Source organism: Ovis aries, chromosome 6, assembly GCF_016772045.2.
Source record: "Ovis aries strain OAR_USU_Benz2616 breed Rambouillet chromosome 6, ARS-UI_Ramb_v3.0, whole genome shotgun sequence".
NCBI lineage: Eukaryota > Metazoa > Chordata > Mammalia > Artiodactyla > Bovidae > Ovis > Ovis aries.
Window position 1 is genome coordinate 22,255,877 of NC_056059.1, and position 18,836 is coordinate 22,274,712.

The 18,836-nt window shown below is 36.1% G+C and overlaps 1 protein-coding gene across 1 annotated transcript in view; it reads left to right on the forward strand.

Moving 5' to 3' along the window:
- LOC101106685 (sodium/hydrogen exchanger 9B1) overlaps positions 1 to 16,281 on the forward strand; it is an 82,764-nt gene extending 66,483 nt beyond the window's left edge. Inside the window, exons 8-12 of the mRNA XM_042251812.1 lie at positions 5,153 to 5,259; positions 6,110 to 6,259; positions 13,923 to 14,031; positions 14,568 to 14,704; positions 15,939 to 16,281. Coding sequence (XP_042107746.1) covers positions 5,153 to 5,259; positions 6,110 to 6,259; positions 13,923 to 14,031; positions 14,568 to 14,704; positions 15,939 to 16,151 — 716 coding nt within the window. The 3' untranslated portion in view covers positions 16,152 to 16,281. The remainder of the gene's footprint in view (positions 1 to 5,152; positions 5,260 to 6,109; positions 6,260 to 13,922; positions 14,032 to 14,567; positions 14,705 to 15,938) is intronic.
- The last annotated feature ends 2,555 nt before the right edge of the window (positions 16,282 to 18,836 follow it).

Here is an 18,836-nt window from a genome sequence, read left to right on the forward strand (position 1 = left end):
AATCCATATTATTACCATTTACCTGCTCATTTTGCTTTGGAATTTTATCAGTTTTCAGTAGAAAAATTTAGGCCACAATATTGTTAGTGCTACTAATATATCTAGTAGATAATTTGGAGATGTACTTTTCTGGCTATCATTTTAAATAACTGGTTGTTCTGCTATTAAGACAAATGTGTGGAGTATGGACAACTGTGTGTCCTTTTGGTAGTGATGGGACAAGATCCTGTTGCCACTTCTAAATCCCAGGGAGACATTTGGTGTTGAATGTCACTCAGAGATTGCAGAAATGAACATTCCACATTTAATAATACTTTAATTATCTGCCAATATATGAAGTCCAGTCTTCTGTATTATTAACCGAAGCACCAAAACATTTTAAAGTTGAAAGGTTATATATATATAGGTTCTCTTAAAATCATAAGATATAAATGACTAAGAAGAAAAAAAGAAAATATAAGAATGAAATCTGTTATAGTCATGTGTGCGTGTATGTGCTCAGTCGTGTCTGACTCTTTGTGACCGCATGGACTGTAGCCCAGCGCCAGGCTCCTTAGTCCATGGGATTTCTCAGGCAAGAACACAGGAGTGGATTGCCATTTCATACTCTAGAGAATCTTCCCAACCCAGAGATCGAACCCATATCACTTGTGTCTCTTGCACTGGCAGACGGATTCTTTACCACTTTGCCACCTGGGAAGACCCCCAGGAATAATATTCTTAATCTTCTGATGTACCTCCACCCAGACTTCTCCTTTTCTCCCTCTCCACATCTATCTCTAGCTTGCTTTCTCTCCCTCCCAAAATTCTTATAAAATTAGTGAACATTAACCATACTTACTTATAACTTGAGTTGTTTTCAATTTAACTGTATATTACTGACATCTAATTTATTTGTAAATATGTTTCTATGACATTTTTATTGGTTCCATCATATTTGCTTGGCTGCATGACTTTCAACTTGACATGTTGAAAATTTAAATTGACACCACTATCTGCTATTAAAATGCTTGGTTGAACATCTTACAGCTGAATAGTTGTGCTTAATATTTTGTTAACCTTACAAGAGAAACTGTTAAGTTAAAAAGGATATAACACAATAAGATTTTTGAAATAAATTGCCACAATATCATGTCCCACCAGGATGCACAAGCATGCCACTTTCTCTTCACCTTCTTCAAAATTAGATATTTACTAGTCCTTTTTACCTTAGCCACTTTGATAGGTCTCTTTAAATGAAGTACTTTGAATACTAGTGATGTTTAATGTTCATGCTTATTATCTATTATCATTTTGAAATTTCTTAGAGATTACTTTTCTTGAAATATTTTGCCTATATCCTGTAAGCATGTTCATCTTTTGTTGTTTTGATTTGTTAAGACTCTGATTATACATAAAATTAAGGATGATAAACCATTTGTTTTATATCCTGTGCTTTTTGTAATTTAACTTTATCTCTCTCTCTCTCTTTTTTTTTTTTTTTGCCATTCAGAAGACCTAAATTTTATATTGTCAGATCTGGCAATCTTCTCCTTCATGACTGATATAAATCATTCTTTCAAAAAATATTTTTTGTTCTCCTCTTCCATTCCACCAACTACTGTATCAAATGCTGAGGATAAACAGTGAATAACAGTATTAGTTTTTATTGAGCAATTGCTTGGTACTTGCTATAAGTTCTGTAGATGTTTCAGCTCACTAATCACAACAGTGTTATGCTCATTTTACTGATAAGGAAACTAAGGAACAGAGATTAAGTAACTTGCTTGACGTCAGAGTAGGGAACCAGTATGGAAATCTGGCAGTCTGACCTCAGACCCACACTTTTAAGTACTATTCTATATTGCCTCCCAACACAGCAAACAGAAAAGGCCATGTAGCCTGTGTTCTCAAGGAAATTATCTTAAACAAATAATTAAAGGTGGGATAAATATTACATAGTATAAGATGCTAGGGGAATAAGCTACAGGAGACCAAACCTAATTTGAAGAGGACCAAAAAAGTGAAAACCAAGCAGGTATATGCTTTAAAAAATCCTCTTGGACCACATGACTGTAAACTGTCTCTTGAAATTTTAAGAACTCTTTAAGTTTTATTATATACATTAGATCTTCAAAACATCTATATTTTGGAACTTGGTAGATACTGAGATCTCACTTTACCTTTTGAGTCAGTTGGCCCTTTTACCATTATGCAGTATCTTGTATTTATCTCTTGTGACAGTATTTGACCTAAAATCTGTCTTGGCTGGTAAAAGTATGACTGCTCCTGCTCTCTTCGAGGTACCATTTGCACGGAATATCTTTTTCCATCTTTAAAGTTATAGTAATCTGTTTAAAATGATAGTGACTTCAGTTGCATACAAAAAAAAATCTACTTTTCTACTCCTCTCTCATCCTCCTCACCTTTTGTTACCAGTGTCACAAATTACACATTTTATTGTATATATATTAAAATAATTTTATAATTAGTTATTTTTTGTGCTTCTATCTTCAGTTCTCTAACAGAATTAAAAGTGATTTCCTCACCACCATTACAGTATTACTGGATTCTTAATTCATCTATCTATTTAACTTTACTGGAGGTTTATATTTACATGCTTTTGTGTTCAGTTCAGTTGCTCAGTCATGTCCGACTCTTTGTGACCCCATGGACTGTCCATCACCAACTCCTGGAGCTTACTCAAACTCATGTCCATTGAGTCAGTGTTGCCATCCAACCATCTTATCCTTTGTCATCCCCTTCTCCTCCCACCTTCAGTCTTTTCCCAGCATCAGGGTCTTTCAAATGAGTCAGTTCTTCGCATCAGGTGGCCAAAGTATTGGAATTTCAGCTTTAGCATCAGTTCTTCCAGTGAATATTCAGGACTGATTTTCTTTAGGATGGAGTGGTTGGATTTCCTTGCAGTCCAAGGGACTCTCAAGAGTCTTCTCCATCACCACAGTTCAAAAGCATCAATTCTTTGGTGCTCAGCCTTCTTTATAGTCCAACTCTCAGATCCATACATGACTACTGGAAAAACCATAGCCTTGACAAGGCAGACCTCTGTTGGCAAAGTAATGTCTCTGCTTTTTAATATGCGGTCTACATTGGTCATACCTTTCCTTCCAAGGAGTAAGCGTCTTTTAATTTCATGGATGCTGTCACCATCTGCAGTGATTTTGGAGCCCAAAAAAATAAAGTCTGCCACTGTTTCCCCATCTATTTGCCATGAAGTGATGGGACCACATGCCATGATCTTAGTTTTTTGAATGTTGAGTTTTAAGCCAACCTTTTCACTCTTCTCTTTCACTTTCATCAAGAGACTCTTTAGTCCTTCTTCGCTTTCTGGCATAAGGGTGGTGTCATCTGCATACCTGAGGTTATTGATATTTCTCCCGGCAATCTTGATTCCAGCTTGTGCTTCATCCAGTCCAGCATTTCTCATGATGTACTCTGCATATAAGTTAAATAAGCAGGGTGACAATATACAGCCTTAACGTACTCTTTTCCTGATTTGGAACCAGTCTGTTGTTCCATGTCCAGTTCTAACTGTTGCTTCTTGACCTGCTTACAGATTTCTCAGGAGGCAGGTATGGTGGTCTGGTATTCTCATCTCTTTAAGAATTTTCCATAGATGGCTGTGATCCACATGGTCAAAGGCTTTGGCATAGTCAATAAAGCAGAAATATATGGTTTTCTGGAACTCTCTCGCTTTTTCAGTGATCCAACAGATGTTGGCAATTTGATCTCTGTTCCTCTGCCTTTTCTGAATCCATCTGGAACATCTGGAAATTCACAGTTCATGTACTGTTGAAGCCTGGCTTGGAGAATTTTGAGCATTACTTTGCTAGCATGTGAGATAAGTGCAACTGTGTGGTAGTTTTGTGTGTTGCTAACATCTTTTTATTTACACTTGAAGGATTTCCTTTAAGATTTCTTGTTAGGAGGTCTAGTAGTGATGAACTCCATCAACCTTTGTTTATCTGAGAAAGTCTTAATTTTACCTTCACTTTGGAGGACAGTTTTGTGGGATGTTATTCTTGATTGGCATTTTTTTTCTTTCAACACTTTGGATATGTCATCCTGCCTTCTTCTGACCTATAAGGTTTCTGCTGTGTAAAGTGTTAGTTGCTCAGTTGTGCGTGACCCTTTGTGACCCCCATGGACTGTAGTCCAGTAGGCTCCTCTGTCCATGGAATTCTCTAAGCAAGAATACTGAAGTGGATTGGCATTTTCTTCTCCAGGGGATTTTCCCAACCCAGGGATCAAACCCAGGTCTTCTCCATTGGAGGCAGATTCTTTACCATCTGAGCCAGCAGAGAAGTTCTTCTGCTCTGTAAGCCTCTGATAATTTTATGGGCATTTTCTTTTATGTGATGAGTTGCTTTTCTCTTGCTGTAACTTTTTAAATGAGCATAAAGCCTTTTAGACTGTATGTTGGTGTTAAATTGGTGTCTCTGTGGGGGATCACGATTCTGGAGTTCCCATTCTACTATCATGCTGTTGTCACCCTACACTTTTGTTATTTTTAATGGGAAAATATTTCTAAAATATGTATATTTAATACTTTTTTGTATTGAGCTGAAAACACAGAACACAACTAGACTTTTTTGTGTGACTCTAGATCATTTTTTAAAATGTATTACAATAAAACTACATGTATGCATAAAACATAAAATATATTGGAAAATCAATTGATCCTTGAATATTCCTAGGATTGATCCTGGGATAAATCTTTTTTTATGTTGTTATTATTAAATTGTCCTTTTTATGTTTAAATCATTTGCCATAATAGAATAGCAGAGAATAACATTATTAGCCATGTATTAGGTGCCAGAGATACTCCTCTGCCAGTGTCTATGCATTCTTCTACCTGACCTGGTTCTTTTAGGTTGGGTGTGTAAGGGGAGAACATTGTGGTTTCTTCTTTGTTTTCTGGCCTATTTATTCAATGAACATTTCTGAGTTGTGTATACATATTAAATCACTGGAGAGTACACTATCAAATAAATCTGCATGTTTTCATGAGTGTGAACTTTAAAGGTCCATTTTTGTGTATTCTGTAATAATATACCTTTCTTTATGAATCACCTACATTTGATTTCCTACTTTGTTGGCTATATGAAAATACCTCTCTATGACATGTTTTTCTTATTGTGTGCCCTTACAGGTAACATATCTAGTAACATCCTATCCTCTCTTCGGGATGTAATTCTTGGTGCGCTTTTAGGAATTGTTTTGGGAATGTTTGCTCGACATTTTCCAGGTATTGATCAGGTAAATAAAAAAATAATCTTTATTTGGAAGTACAGTATTAGACATTTCTCTCAAAAATTTGAACTTTTGATCCATGAAATACTTTAATCTTTAGTTTTTTTTCTCCAAAAGTAGCCTCCAATGCCTATTCCCTGCTTAAAACTGAGCATAGTTGTCATTGATCCAGGTCAGTGGCCCTAATCTGAAGTCTCTGCTTCCTTATTGCACAGAGAATATCAGAAAAATGTACTGAATTCAGAGGAACTTCTCCATTTTGTCCCACTTCTTTCTTCACCAAATTGCCTGTTGACTCCTGACTTTTTTTCCTTATCTTTTTCCCTCAGACATTCCAGTGAACATTTTGGGGGAAATATATTCCCATTTATTTCTGCATATTTTCTGACTTAAATTTTCTCCCTCTCCCTTTGAATAAGGCAACACTATCAACTCTTTCCTGCCCTAAAAGACATGCCATTACTCTTTGATTTCTGTAACTTCCATCTTAATTTCCCTGTAGTTATTGTTTCAGCTAAAAAGATACTCAGACATTTATTTTTAAGAATTCTTTGGATTTGTTGTGTGGAACTACAGATTATATGGGTCTCTTTTCTTTCCTTCTTCTCTTACAGTTAAAGTATTATGACCATTTTACTGATGGTAGTATCAGAGATGTGGCAGAAAATGAAACTTAATAGTTGCAAATTTTGTCACAAGTCTGCTAAAATATGTGGTGAGAAATAAAGTCAAACTTTAGATGTTATTTGATATAGCATATAAAGACATGGTATCAAAGGGTCAGTAATAAATGATAGATAACATAATAATTATATATTTAATGTAAATTAATTTACAAATATCTATCTAATTCTAGGAAAAACTTGAAGTGAAGAGAGCATTTTTTATTTTGAGTATGTCTGTTTCTGCTGTCTTAGCCAGCCATCAATTTGGTATGAATACAGCTGGAGGATTGTGCACACTAGTATTGAGTTTCACTGCAGGGACAGGTTGGTCCAAAGAAAAGGTGAATATTTTTATACACCATTTTTTAAAAGATAAAATAACTGTACTTTTTACATCTGAAATGGACATTTAAGAAATCTTACTCTATTAAAAAATATATGCCATTTTGATTCCAATTGTTTGACTTAATATGAATAGAATGCTAGATTTCTGATTAAAAGATAGATATGCAACAAAGGCTTACTGTATAGCACAGGAAACTATAGTCAATTTCTTGTAATAACCTATAATGGAAAATAATTTGAAAAATAATATATGTGTATATGTCTAACTGAATCACCTTGTTGTGTACCTGAAACATTGTAAGTCAACTATGCTTCAGTAAAATATGTCTATTCAGAAAAAAACTAAAAAAGAAATATTAATTCTAGGAAGATGTTCTATAAGTTTGTATCTTCAAGGTGAATGAATCAATCAAGGAAATAAAATACTCAAGAAAAGGAACTGGAAATACACTAAAATGCAATCAGAAGTTGAGTGATCACATTAGTCTTTTTCCCAAGTTTAATGCAATATGATTATATAACTTTTACTTTAATTATGCAATTAATATGTGAAACTATGCTCATAAAATATTAAGAATAATGTCTGTTTAGTTCTTTGGCCCATTTTTTGATTGGGTCGTTTATTTTTCTGGAATTGAGCTGAAGGAGTTGAGTGTATATTTTTGAGATTAGTCCTTTGTCAGTTGCTTCATTTGCTATTATTTTCTCCCATTCTGAAGGCTGTCTTTTCACCTTACCTATGGTTTACTTTGTTGTGCAGAAGCTTTTAAGTTTAATTAGGTCCCACTTGTTTATTTTTGCTTTTATTTCCAATATTCTGGGAGATGGGAGATGGATCCTGCTGTGATGTATGTCGGAGAGTGTTTTGCCTATGTTCTCCTCTAGGAGTTTTATAGTTTCTTGTCTTACATTTAGATCTTTAATCCATTTTGAGTTTATTTTTGTGTATGGTGTTAGAAAGTTCTAGTTTCATTCTTTTACAAGTGGTTGACCAGTTTTCCCAGCACCACTTGTTAAAGAGACTATCTTTTCTCCATTGTATATTCTTGCCTCCTTTGTCAAAGATAAGGTGTCCATAGGTGCATGGATTTATCTCTGGGCTTTCTATTTTGTTCCATTGATCTGTATTTCTGTCTTTGTGCCAGTACCATACTGTCTTGATGACTGTGGCTTTGTAGTAGACCCTGAAGTCAGGCAGGTTGATTCCTCCAGTTCCATTCTTCTTTCTCAAGATTGCTTTGGCTATTTGAGGTTTTTTGTATTTCCATACAAATTGTGAAATTATTTGTTCTACCTCTGTGAAAAATACTATTGGTAGCTTGATAGGGATTTCATTGAATCTATAGATTGCTTTGGATAGTATACTCATTTTCACTATATTGATTCTTCCAACCCATGAACATGGTATATTTCTCCATCTATTAGTGTCCTCTTTGATTTCTTTCACCAGTGTTTTATAGTTTTCTATATATAGGTCTTTAGTTTCTTTAGGTAGATATATTCCTAAGTATTTTATTATTTTCGTTGCAATGGTGAATGGAATTGTTTCCTTAATTTCTCTTTCTATTTTCTCATTATTTTTCTCCCTCATTTCTGTGTGTTGATTTTATATCCTGCAACTTTACTATATTCATTGATTAGCTCTAGTAATTTTCTGGTGGAGTCTTTACAGATGGCTAACAAACACATGAAAAGATGCTCAACATCACTCAGTATCAGAGAAATGCAAATCAAAACCACAATGAGGTACCATTTCACGCCAGTCAGAATGGCTGCTATCCAAAAGTCTACAAGCAATAAAAGCTGGAGAGGGTATGGAGAAAAGGGAACCCTCTTTCACTGTTAGTGGGAATGCAAACTAGTACAGCCACTATGGAGAACAGTGTGAAGATTCCTTTAAAAACTGCAAATAGAACTGCCTTATGACCCAGCAATCTCACTACTGGGCATACACACTGAGGAAACCAGAATTGAAAGAGACACATGTACTCCAGTGTTCATCACAGCACTGTTTATAATAGCCAGGACATGGAAGCAACCTAGATGTCCATCAGCAGATGAATGGATAAGAAATCTATGATACATGTACACAATGGAGTATTTCTCAGCCATTAAAAAGAATACATTTGAATTCGTTCTAATGAGGTGGATGAAACTGGAGCCTATTATACAGAGTGAAGTAAGCCAGAAAGAAAAACACCAATACAGTATACTAACGCATATATATGGAATTTAGAAAGATGGTAACGATAACCCTGTATGCAAGACAGCAAAAGAGACACAGATGTATAGAACAGTCTTTTGGACTCTGTGAGAGAGGGCAAGGGTGGGATGATTTGGGGCAATGGCATTGAAACATGTATAATATCATATATGAAATGAATCGCCAGTCCAGGTTCGATGCATGATACAGGATGCTTGGAGCTGGTGCACTGGGATGACCCAGAGGGATGGTACGGGGAGGGAGGTGGGTGGGGTTTCAGGATGGGGAACATGTGTATACCCATGGCGGATTTATGTTGATGTATGGCAAAACCAATACAACATTGTAGTTAACCTCCAATTAAAATAAATAAATTTATATTTTTTTAAAAAATTAAGAATAAGAAGGTACACATATGTAACAAAATGAGAAATACTCCTTTTCCCTCACCATCCCCAAATATCAAATCCCCTTCCCAGGTCATTTCCTCTAAACACTCTTCTAATGTAGATCACTTCCATTTTTTGTTATTACAAACAGCACAACCATGAACAGTCTTATTCATATGTGGTTTTGCAAACATATGAATACTTCTGTAGGAATAGATTTCTAGAAATGGAATGACTGAATTTAAAAATGGTACATTTCTATTTTGGTGGTTACTGCCAAATTAGGCTTTCCACGTAGCACTAGTGGTAAAGAACCTGCCTGCCAGTGCAGGAGACACTGGACATGTGGGTTCAATTCTTGGGTGAGGAAGATCTCCTGGAGTAGGAAATGGCAACCCACTCTAGTATTCTTACCTGGAGAATCCCATGAACAGAGGAGCCTGGCAAACTATAGTCCACAGGGTCACAAACAGTTGGACATGACTGAAGTGACTTAGCACATTGCCAAATTATCCCTTAAAAGATTTTATTTATACTGTTTACTACCAACAGTATAGGAGAGTCCCTTAATACCTAAACCCATCAACAATTTTGGATATTATCAATGATTTTCTTAACAACCTGATGGGTAAGAAACTTTATAACATTGTTATTCTTTATATTTCTCTGATTAGTAGTGAAGTAAACTTCTATTTTGGGATTTCTTTGGAAGGAATGATGCTAAAGCTGAAGCTCCAGTACTTCAGCCACCTCATGCGAAGAGTTGACTCATTGGAAAGACTCTGATGCTGGGAGGGATTGGGGGCAGTAGGAGAAGGGGACGACAGAGGATGAGATGGCTGGATGGCATCACGGACGCAATGGACGTGAGTCTGAGTGAACTCCGGGAGATAGTGATGGACAGGGAGGCCTGGCGTGCTGCGATTCATGGGGTCGCAAGGAGTTGGACAAGACTGAGCAACTGAACTGAACTGAACTGACTGAAACTTCTATTCAGGCTTCTCTGGTGGCTCAGTGGTGAAGAATCCGCCTGCCACTGCAGGAGACAGAGATTCAGTCCCTAGGTCAAGAAGATCCCCCGGAGAAGAAAATGGTAACCCACTCCAGTGTTCTTGGTTGGGAAATCCCATGGACAGGGCAGCCTGTCAGGTTACAGTCCACGGGTCACAAAAGAGCTAGACATGACTTAGTGGCTAAACAATGACAACAAGCTTCTATTCATATATTCTTTTATAACCACCTATTCATATTCTTTGCCCATTATTAACTGCTTTATTTGCCTTTTTGTTCCTAATTTATAGAGTTTCTTTATATGTTAGGGCTATTAATTCTTTGTTATCTACATGTTGTGTTTAATTTTTGCTTATCTTCATTTATGATGTCCTTTGTATGGCAGTAAAATTTCCTATAGTCAAGTCTGTCAGTTTTTTCTTTTTGGTTTTGGGTCTTTATCTTGTTTAAGAAGGACTTTTTCACCCAAGATCATGAGATTATGAACATTATATCATCTTGTATATTATCATTTAATACACTAGACCATTCAGGTATGACCTAAATCAAATCCCTTATAATTATACAGTGGAAGTGAGAAATAGATTTAAGGGACTAGATCTGATAGATAGAGTGCCTGGTGAACTATGGGTGGAGGTTCGTGACATTGTACAGGAGACAGGGATCAAGACCATCCCCATGGAAAAGAAATGCAAAAAAGCAAAATGGCTGTCTGGGGAGACCTTACAAATAGCTGTGAAGAGAAGAGAAGTGAAAAGCAAAGGAGAAAAGGAAAGATATCAGCATCTGAATGCAGAATTCCAAAGAATAGCAAGGAAAGATAAGAAAGCCTTCTTCAGCGATCAGTGCAAAGAAATAGAGGAAAACAACAGAATGGGAAAGGCTAGAGATCTCTTCAAGAAAATTAGAGATACCAAGGGAACATTTCATGCAAAGATGGGCTCGATAAAGGACAGAAATGGTATGGACCTAACAGAAGCAGAAAATATTAAGAAGAGGTGGCAAGAATACACAGAAGAACTCTACAAAAAAGAGCTTCACAACCCAGATAACCACGATGGTGTGATCACTCACCTAGAGCCAGACATCCTGGAATGTGAAGTCAAGTGTGCCTTAGAAAGCATCACTACAAACAAAGCTAGTGGAGGTGATGGAACTCCAGTTGAGCTGTTTCAAATCCTGAAAGATGATGCTGTGAAAGTGCTGCACTCAATATGCCAGCACATTTGGAAAACTCAGCAGTGGCCACAGGACTGGAAAAGGTCAGTTTTCATTCCAATCCCAAAGAAAGGCAATGCCAAAGAATGTTCAAACTACCATACAATTACACTCATCTCACACACTAGTAAAGTAATGCTCAAAATTCTGCAAGCCAGACTTCAGCAGTACATGAACTGAGAACTTCCAGATGTTCAAGCTGGTTTTAGAAAAGGCAGAGGAATCAGAGATCAAACTGCCAACATCCACTGATCATGGAAAAAGCAAGAGAGTTCCAGAAAAACATCTATTTCTGCTTTATTGACTATGCCAAAGCCTTTGACTGTGTGGACCACATTAACTGTGGAAAATTCTGACAGAGATGGGAATACCAGACCACCTGACCTGCCTCTTGAGAAACCTATATGCAGGTCAGGCAGCAACAGTTAGAACTGGACATGGAACAACAGACTGGTTCCAAATAGGAAAAGGAGTATGTCAAGGCTGTATATTGTCACCCTGCTTATTTAACTTATATGCAGAGTACATCATGAAAAACGCTGGGCTGGAAGAAGCACAAGCTGGAATCAAGATTGCCAGGAGAAATATCAATAACCTCAGATATGCAGATGACACCACCCTTACGGCAGAACGTGAAGAGGAACTAAAAAGCCTCTTGATGAAAGTGAAAGAGGAGAGTGAAAAAGTTGCCTTAAAGCTCAACATTCAGAAAACTAAGATTATGGCATCCGATCCCATCACTTCATGGCAGATAGATGGGGAAACAGTGGAAACAGTGTCAGCCTTTATTTTGGGGGGCTCCAAAATCACTGCAGATGGTGATTGCAGCTATGAAATTAAAAGACGCTTATTCCTTGGAAGAAAAGTTATGACCAACCTAGATAGCATATTGAAAAGCAGAGACATTACTTTGCCAGCAAAGGTCCGTCTAGTCAAGGCTATGGTTTTTCCAGTGGTCGTGTATGGATGTGAGAGTTGGACTGTGAAGAAAGCTGAGCGCCAAAGAATTGATGCTTTTGAACTGTGGTGTTGGAGAAGACTCTTGAGAGTCCCCTGGACTGCAAGGAGATCCAATCAGTCCATTCTAAAGGAGATCAGTCCTGGGTATTCTTTGGAAGGAATGATGCTAAAGTTGAAACTTCAGTACTTTGGCCACCTCATGTGAAGAGTTGACTCATTGGAAAAGACTGATGCTGGGAGGGACTAGGGGCAGGAGGAGAAGGGGATGACAGAGGATGAGATGGCTGGATGGCATCACTGACTCGATGGACGTGAGTCTGAGTGAACTCCGGGAGTTGGTGATGGACAGGGAGGCCTGGCATGCTGTGATTCATGGGGTCGCAGAGTTGGACATGACTGAGCGACTGAACTGAACTGATTGAATACTTTGGTAGTTTTGCTTTGCATTTAGTTCTCTACTTCATCTGGAATTTATTTTTGTGAATGTTGTGAGGTAAGGATGTACATGCATCTGTTTACATATATATATATTCATAGACATGCATATATATATATATATATGCATGTGAATTGCATAGTCAATTTTGTCAAATTATTTATTGATTAACCCAATAATTCATTGATATATATATATTTACTTCTGAAGTCTCTTTAAACACCTAATCCTGTGCAATAGCACTCTCAATCATTGTGGTTTTATGTCTCAGAATCTAGTATAGAAGATTTCCTCTTATTGTACCTATTTTTAGAGTATTTCTTAACTGTTCCTGTCCATATTCTTTTCTAGATAAATTTTAGAATCAGTTTAAGAAGTTCCCAATCTGTTTAGTATTCTGATAAAGTCATAATTATAGAGGAAATTAAATGACTAATAATAAATTACAAATAAAATGAAAACTTGATCTTTTACATGATAAAGAAAATCAAAGAGTAAAGAATAAATAGATTTTAAAGATTAAATAAGTAACAAATAGGATAATGTGCTGTGAAGAAGACAGAATACTGGTTTTCTTTTGTTATTTCATTTTTCAAACTTACTTTTATAAGCAGTAACCAGAAAACCGAGTCATAAGGGGAGTAGTTATGAAAATAGTTTTTGCCTCAAAGGATATGAATGTTTTATGAATCTCCTCCTGTTTGGGGAAAAAAAAAAAAAGGATAAACATAGACTGAGACCAAAATCTCCTCATCCAACTTCCTGGAAAAGAGCCAGAGTACTTTTATGTCAGTGGGAGTGTTTCCTGTAACCATGTAATTGTGGAAGCAGCACTGGGAGGGATTCATTCCCAGAAAGGGAAGTCAGGGAGGCAACCAGATGAGAATCTATCACCTATTTTGGTTTGGTTCATGTTTTTAATATGGGTCATTTGGAAGCAGGCCTAACAGATTACCAGAATTTTTTTCCTAGTAGTTTAGGACATATCAGGATTCATTTTCATGGGATTTGGTCCCAGGATAACTGAGTGGAGCTCTTCCCCAACTCACTTTTGAGAACTAAAATATTTGAATGAGCTTGAATATGTTCTCATCAGGCATGATGTAGTTCTATCCCTGCTCAGTTGCCTTTCAAACAAAAGGTAGAACTCTTATTGCACCATCAGAACATGTATGGAACTCCAAGGATAAAATTGCCAAATAATATCATTTTTGTTCTGTGACAAAATTACCAACTAATATTTTTATTGTGTTGTAAATGTCTTTTAATCAAATTCTGTTCGTATAAAAAAGTTAACCTACTCATTTGATTTTTATTGTTTTAAAATTTCTTCTACAGATAAAATATCTTAAGTTTATTAAATGTTGAGAACCTTTACATGTCTGAAATGCAAATACTTTTATTCATCACAATAACTGAAAATGTATTACTCTTCTCTACAGGTTAGAGTCCAAAAACTTATTGGAACTGCATGGGATATTTTCCAACCTCTTCTTTTTGGTTTGGTTGGAGCAGAAGTATCTGTTGTATCTCTTAAATCAAATGCTATTGGTAAGAATGATTAGAGGCACAAAAATGTAAGATTTAAAAATATTTAAGAAAACAGTAATTTTTATTTTTACTTAAAATATGTCTTTGAATGCTACAAGGACCTTTAGAAGCTCATGTTGTAATATGCATTTATTCTTCCTTTACCCTGTATGGTCTTTGTAACCAAAGACAGCCTTGAATATCTTCCCTGAGTGATCTGAGGAAATAGAAATTAGAATTTTTTTCTGAAGGGAAATATTAGATACCAGCAGCACCTTCTAAATACTTTCATTTATAGTAAAAGTTCAAAGCCTGTTAGCTCAGAATTAAATAAATGTAATTTATCTTACTTTTCATCATGCCTTCATCATCAGATTATCTCTTATACTTTACATAGAAGCCTCAATTGCATTTTTATTTTTATAATTTTTTTTTCACTTAATACAGATATGGCGAGACAGTAGCCCTAAAAAATGTTTTCAACACTTTTGCAAATTATGTTTCTAGGCATAAAGAACCACTTCTTCCCAAATACTGTTCGTCTTTTTCTGTTGCAGGCCTTTTTGTTGGTACCATGAGTTTGGCATTATTGGTGAGAATTTTGTTTACATTTGTATTGATGTCTTGTGCTGGTTTTAATTTTAAGGAGAAAATATTTATTGCTTTATCATGGATGCCAAAAGCTACAGTCCAGGTAAGAGTATATTAAGATATTCTAATTATTTTAATGTTTATTTTTAAAATTCTAAGTAAAAAAAAAACTAGTCACAAAATTTGGGCCATTAGTCTTTTTAAATGCTTGATTGATCATAACTACTCATTAAAAGTAACATAATCTTTAAAACACTGTGCTTTTAATGACAAATACTTGCTAAACTTATGAAAACATTTTTCTGTTTTCCCAAAATTTAAAATAAGAGTATTTCTGAAAACTGGATTTTTACGTTTTGCTGAATGTTACAGAGCTAAGTGTTAGGATTTTAAAGTAGAGACACATTGATTCTTTTTAAAATATATCTTTCCTACCCCTGCCACTCACTCTACCATACATAAATGCATATGTATTATTTTTAATTATATGTTTAATTTGCATGACTGAATCTCTCAACTAGAATATATAGGAAGGATAAGAAGTGTTTGTTTGTTTGTTTTTGTTGTTATTTTTCCCTCTTAACACTTAGCATGCAGTAGGTATACAGTAAATAAGCTCTGTATGCCTACAAAAATTAATGCTGAATGATGAGTGAAAGAGAGAAAGAGAAAAAGGAAACTTTGTAGTTATGCTCTCTGATTTCCTGAAATTCTTTTCTCTACTGTTACTCCAAAACAGAAGCTTGTGAGTTTCCACGCAACACAAATCTATGTCATGATAAGCAAAGCAGGTCCTTGGGACAAGGCTGCCTGTATTGAATAACAAGTTACTTGCCTACAACTCTAGGCAAGTTATAAATTCCAAAACTCTTGTCAGTTTTACTATATCACACTGCTCCCAGTAGGAAGAACAAGGAGAAGATGGACGACAAAATCCTAAAGAACCATAAGAAACCTTAGCATTCTATATTGTCTTTTTGTAGCCAGGAACCTAGTGGTTCACGGTAAAGACAAATATGCAAAACTCTGGTTCATCTGAACTCCTAAGATTCCAAAAGTATTGTGAGCACTCAAAAAAGATACTTAAACAGGGGAAAGCTGAGATGATAAGAACACAAAATCAGCTGTTTGTCACTACTTCACTTTCCTTCCAGATATATTTGCTAAGAAGAACATAAAATTGATGAGTCATTTACCAAAATTCCTTAACATTTGTCTCTTTTCTAGTAGTCTAGTACTAGGCGGTATTTGTTTTAACAGAGCTCTTTATTTTTACTATATGTTAACTCCATTTAGCATTTTTCTTTATGCCTCATCTTTTTCTCCTCTAAATATAGGCTGTATTAGGTCCTCTGGCTCTTGAAGAAGCAAGAATGAGTGCACCCCATTTGGAATCATATTCGAAGGATGTGATGACAGTAGCCTTTTTAGCCATCTTGATCACAGCTCCAAATGGAGCTCTAATTATTGGCATTCTGGGACCTAAAGTACTCACTCGCTATGATAAAAGCAAAGTGAAAATGGAGTTATCAGGATTAGAACTTCATTAAAAAGTTGATTTGCCATCACTTGCCTGCTTCTCTTAATGAATTCTCTTATATAAGAGAAAATTTAAAAGGTACACATATGTGAAGAATGTACATAGAAGCAAAGCTTTAATAAATATATGATTTGACTACAGAAGATTCCTATGATTTTTTATCCCAAAGTTAATTTAATAAAGATAATATAAAATAGAATACCTTCTTAGTATTTATGTATTTCAAGAACAAAGCATAAATACCCTAGGAAAGTTAAAGAAATCTGTCAAGTTGGATTTACAACATATAATACAAACTAAAAACAATCAAAAATTAAATGAACCTAATGTAAGAAAGATAAGATAGCATAAGTCTCTAAATAGGACAACTCTTCATCAGGTTAGTAATTCAGTTAGAAAAGATTATCAGAAAAAGGAAAAAGAATTGACAAAAATAAAACAAAGCAACTTTAAGTGGGTCAACTAAATGAATTTTAATTTCTAGTTTTAGTGACCGATTGAATTAATAAAAGAATCAAAGTTAGACTTATATTTCTTCTGCAATACTCTTACATTTCTTCTGCAGGACCCTTAAAATGACCTGGGAAAAGGTCAGTTTTCATTCCAGTCCCAAAGAAAGTCAAAGCCAAAGAAAGTTCAAACAAATGGACAATTGCACTCATCTCGCGAACTAGCAAAGTAATGCTCAAAATTCTCCAAGCTAGGCTTCAACAGTACGTGAACTGGGAACTTCCAGATGTTCAAGCTGGATTTAGAAAAGGCAGAAGAACCAGAGATCAAGTTGCCAACATCTGTTGGAGCATTGAAAAAGCAAGAGAATTCCAGAAAAACATCTACTTCTTCTTCATTGACTACGCCAAAGCCTTTGACTGTGTGGATCACAACAAATTGTGGAAAATTCTTAAAGAGATGAGAATACCAGACCACCTTACCTGCCTCCTGGCCTGTACGCAGGTCAAGAAGTAGCAGTTAGAATCAGACATGGAACAATGGACTGGTTCCAAATTGGGAAAGGAGTACATCAAGGCTATATATTGTCACCCTACTGATTTAATGTCTGTGCAGAGTACATCATGCAAAATGCCAGGCTGAATGAAGCACAGGCTGGAATCAAGATTGCAACAAGAAATATCAATAACCTCAGATATGCAGATGAACCACCCTTAAGGCAGAAAGTGAAGAGGAACCAAAGAACATCTTGATGAAGGTAAAAGAGAAGAGTGAAAAAGCTGACTTAAAATTCAACATTCCAAAAACTAAGATTATGGCATCCGGTCCCATCACTTCATGGCAAATAAATGGGGAAACAATGGAAACAGTGACAGACTTTATTTTCTTGGGCCCCAAAATCACTGCAGATAGTGACCCCAGCCATGAAATTAGAAGACACTTGCTCCTTGGAAGAAAAGCTATGACCAACATAGACAGCATATTAAAAAGTAGAGACATTACTTTGCCAACAAAGGTCCATCTAGTCAAAACTATGGTTTTTCCAGTAGTCATGTATGGATGTAAGATCGGACTATAATGAAAGCTGAGTGCCGAAGAATTGTTGCTTTTGAACTGTGGTGTTGGAGAAGACTCTTGAGAGTCTCTTGGACTGCAAGGAGATCAAACCAGTCAATCCTAAAGGAAATCAGTCCTGAATATTCATTGGAAGGACTGATGCTGAAGCTGAAGCTCCAATACATTGGCCACCTGATGCGAAGAACTAACTTATTAGAAGAGACCCTGATGCGGGGAACGATTGAAGGCAGGAAGAAAAGTGGATGACAGAGGACAAGATGGTTGGATGGCACCACCGACTCAATGGACATGAGTTTGAGGAAGCTCCGGGAGTTGGTGATGGACAGGGAAACCTGGTGTGCTGCAATCCATGGGGCTGCAGAGAGTCAGACACGACTGAGTGACTAAACTGAAAGGGAAAGTGGCCCAGTTGTGTCCAGCTCTTTGCAACCCCACGGACTATACAGTCCATGGAATTCTCCAGGCCAGAATACTGGAGCGGGTAGCCGTTCCCTTCTCCAGGGGATCTTCCCAACCCAGTGATCGAACCCAGGTCTCCCCTCATTGCAGGCGGATTCTTTACCAACTGAGCTATCACGGAAGCCCGACTAACTGAACTGACCCATAAAACGACAGTCTGTTTTAATAGTTTTTAAATGAAACACTATGTGTAATACTCATTTACAGATATAAAATAAACTGTTGATTTTTCAGGTAGTATAAACGATGTAGAAATTGAAGTCAGCCTGCAGAAATGAAAGATTAGTGGACCATTCTTCACATGAGATTTTCTTTTCATCAGTAATACAGAATAATCTTTCAACTATAGCAACTAATGAAGTCTGCTATATAGAGAACCCATCACAATCAACATACAGTTTCAATTGATTTTCAAGGTTTTCCATTTTAAAATTTAAAGGATCATGTAAAATCTTCTCAAACAGCCTTTATAAATAACCTTTAAGAAATTGTTCACATTTCTTTGGCAAAAGCCAAATATAGGGACTAAACATTACTTTGGTTTCCCTCCTCCCTCATCTATATAAGCAAGGTATTAAATAGCACAGAATATGAAATTTACCCGTAAATTTACAAAGTGAAGCAACTGTAATTTAAGGCAACCAAAACTATGTATCTGTTCCTACTGAGACTTTTCATAAAATATATCACTAAAGCTGCCCAAAGTGGA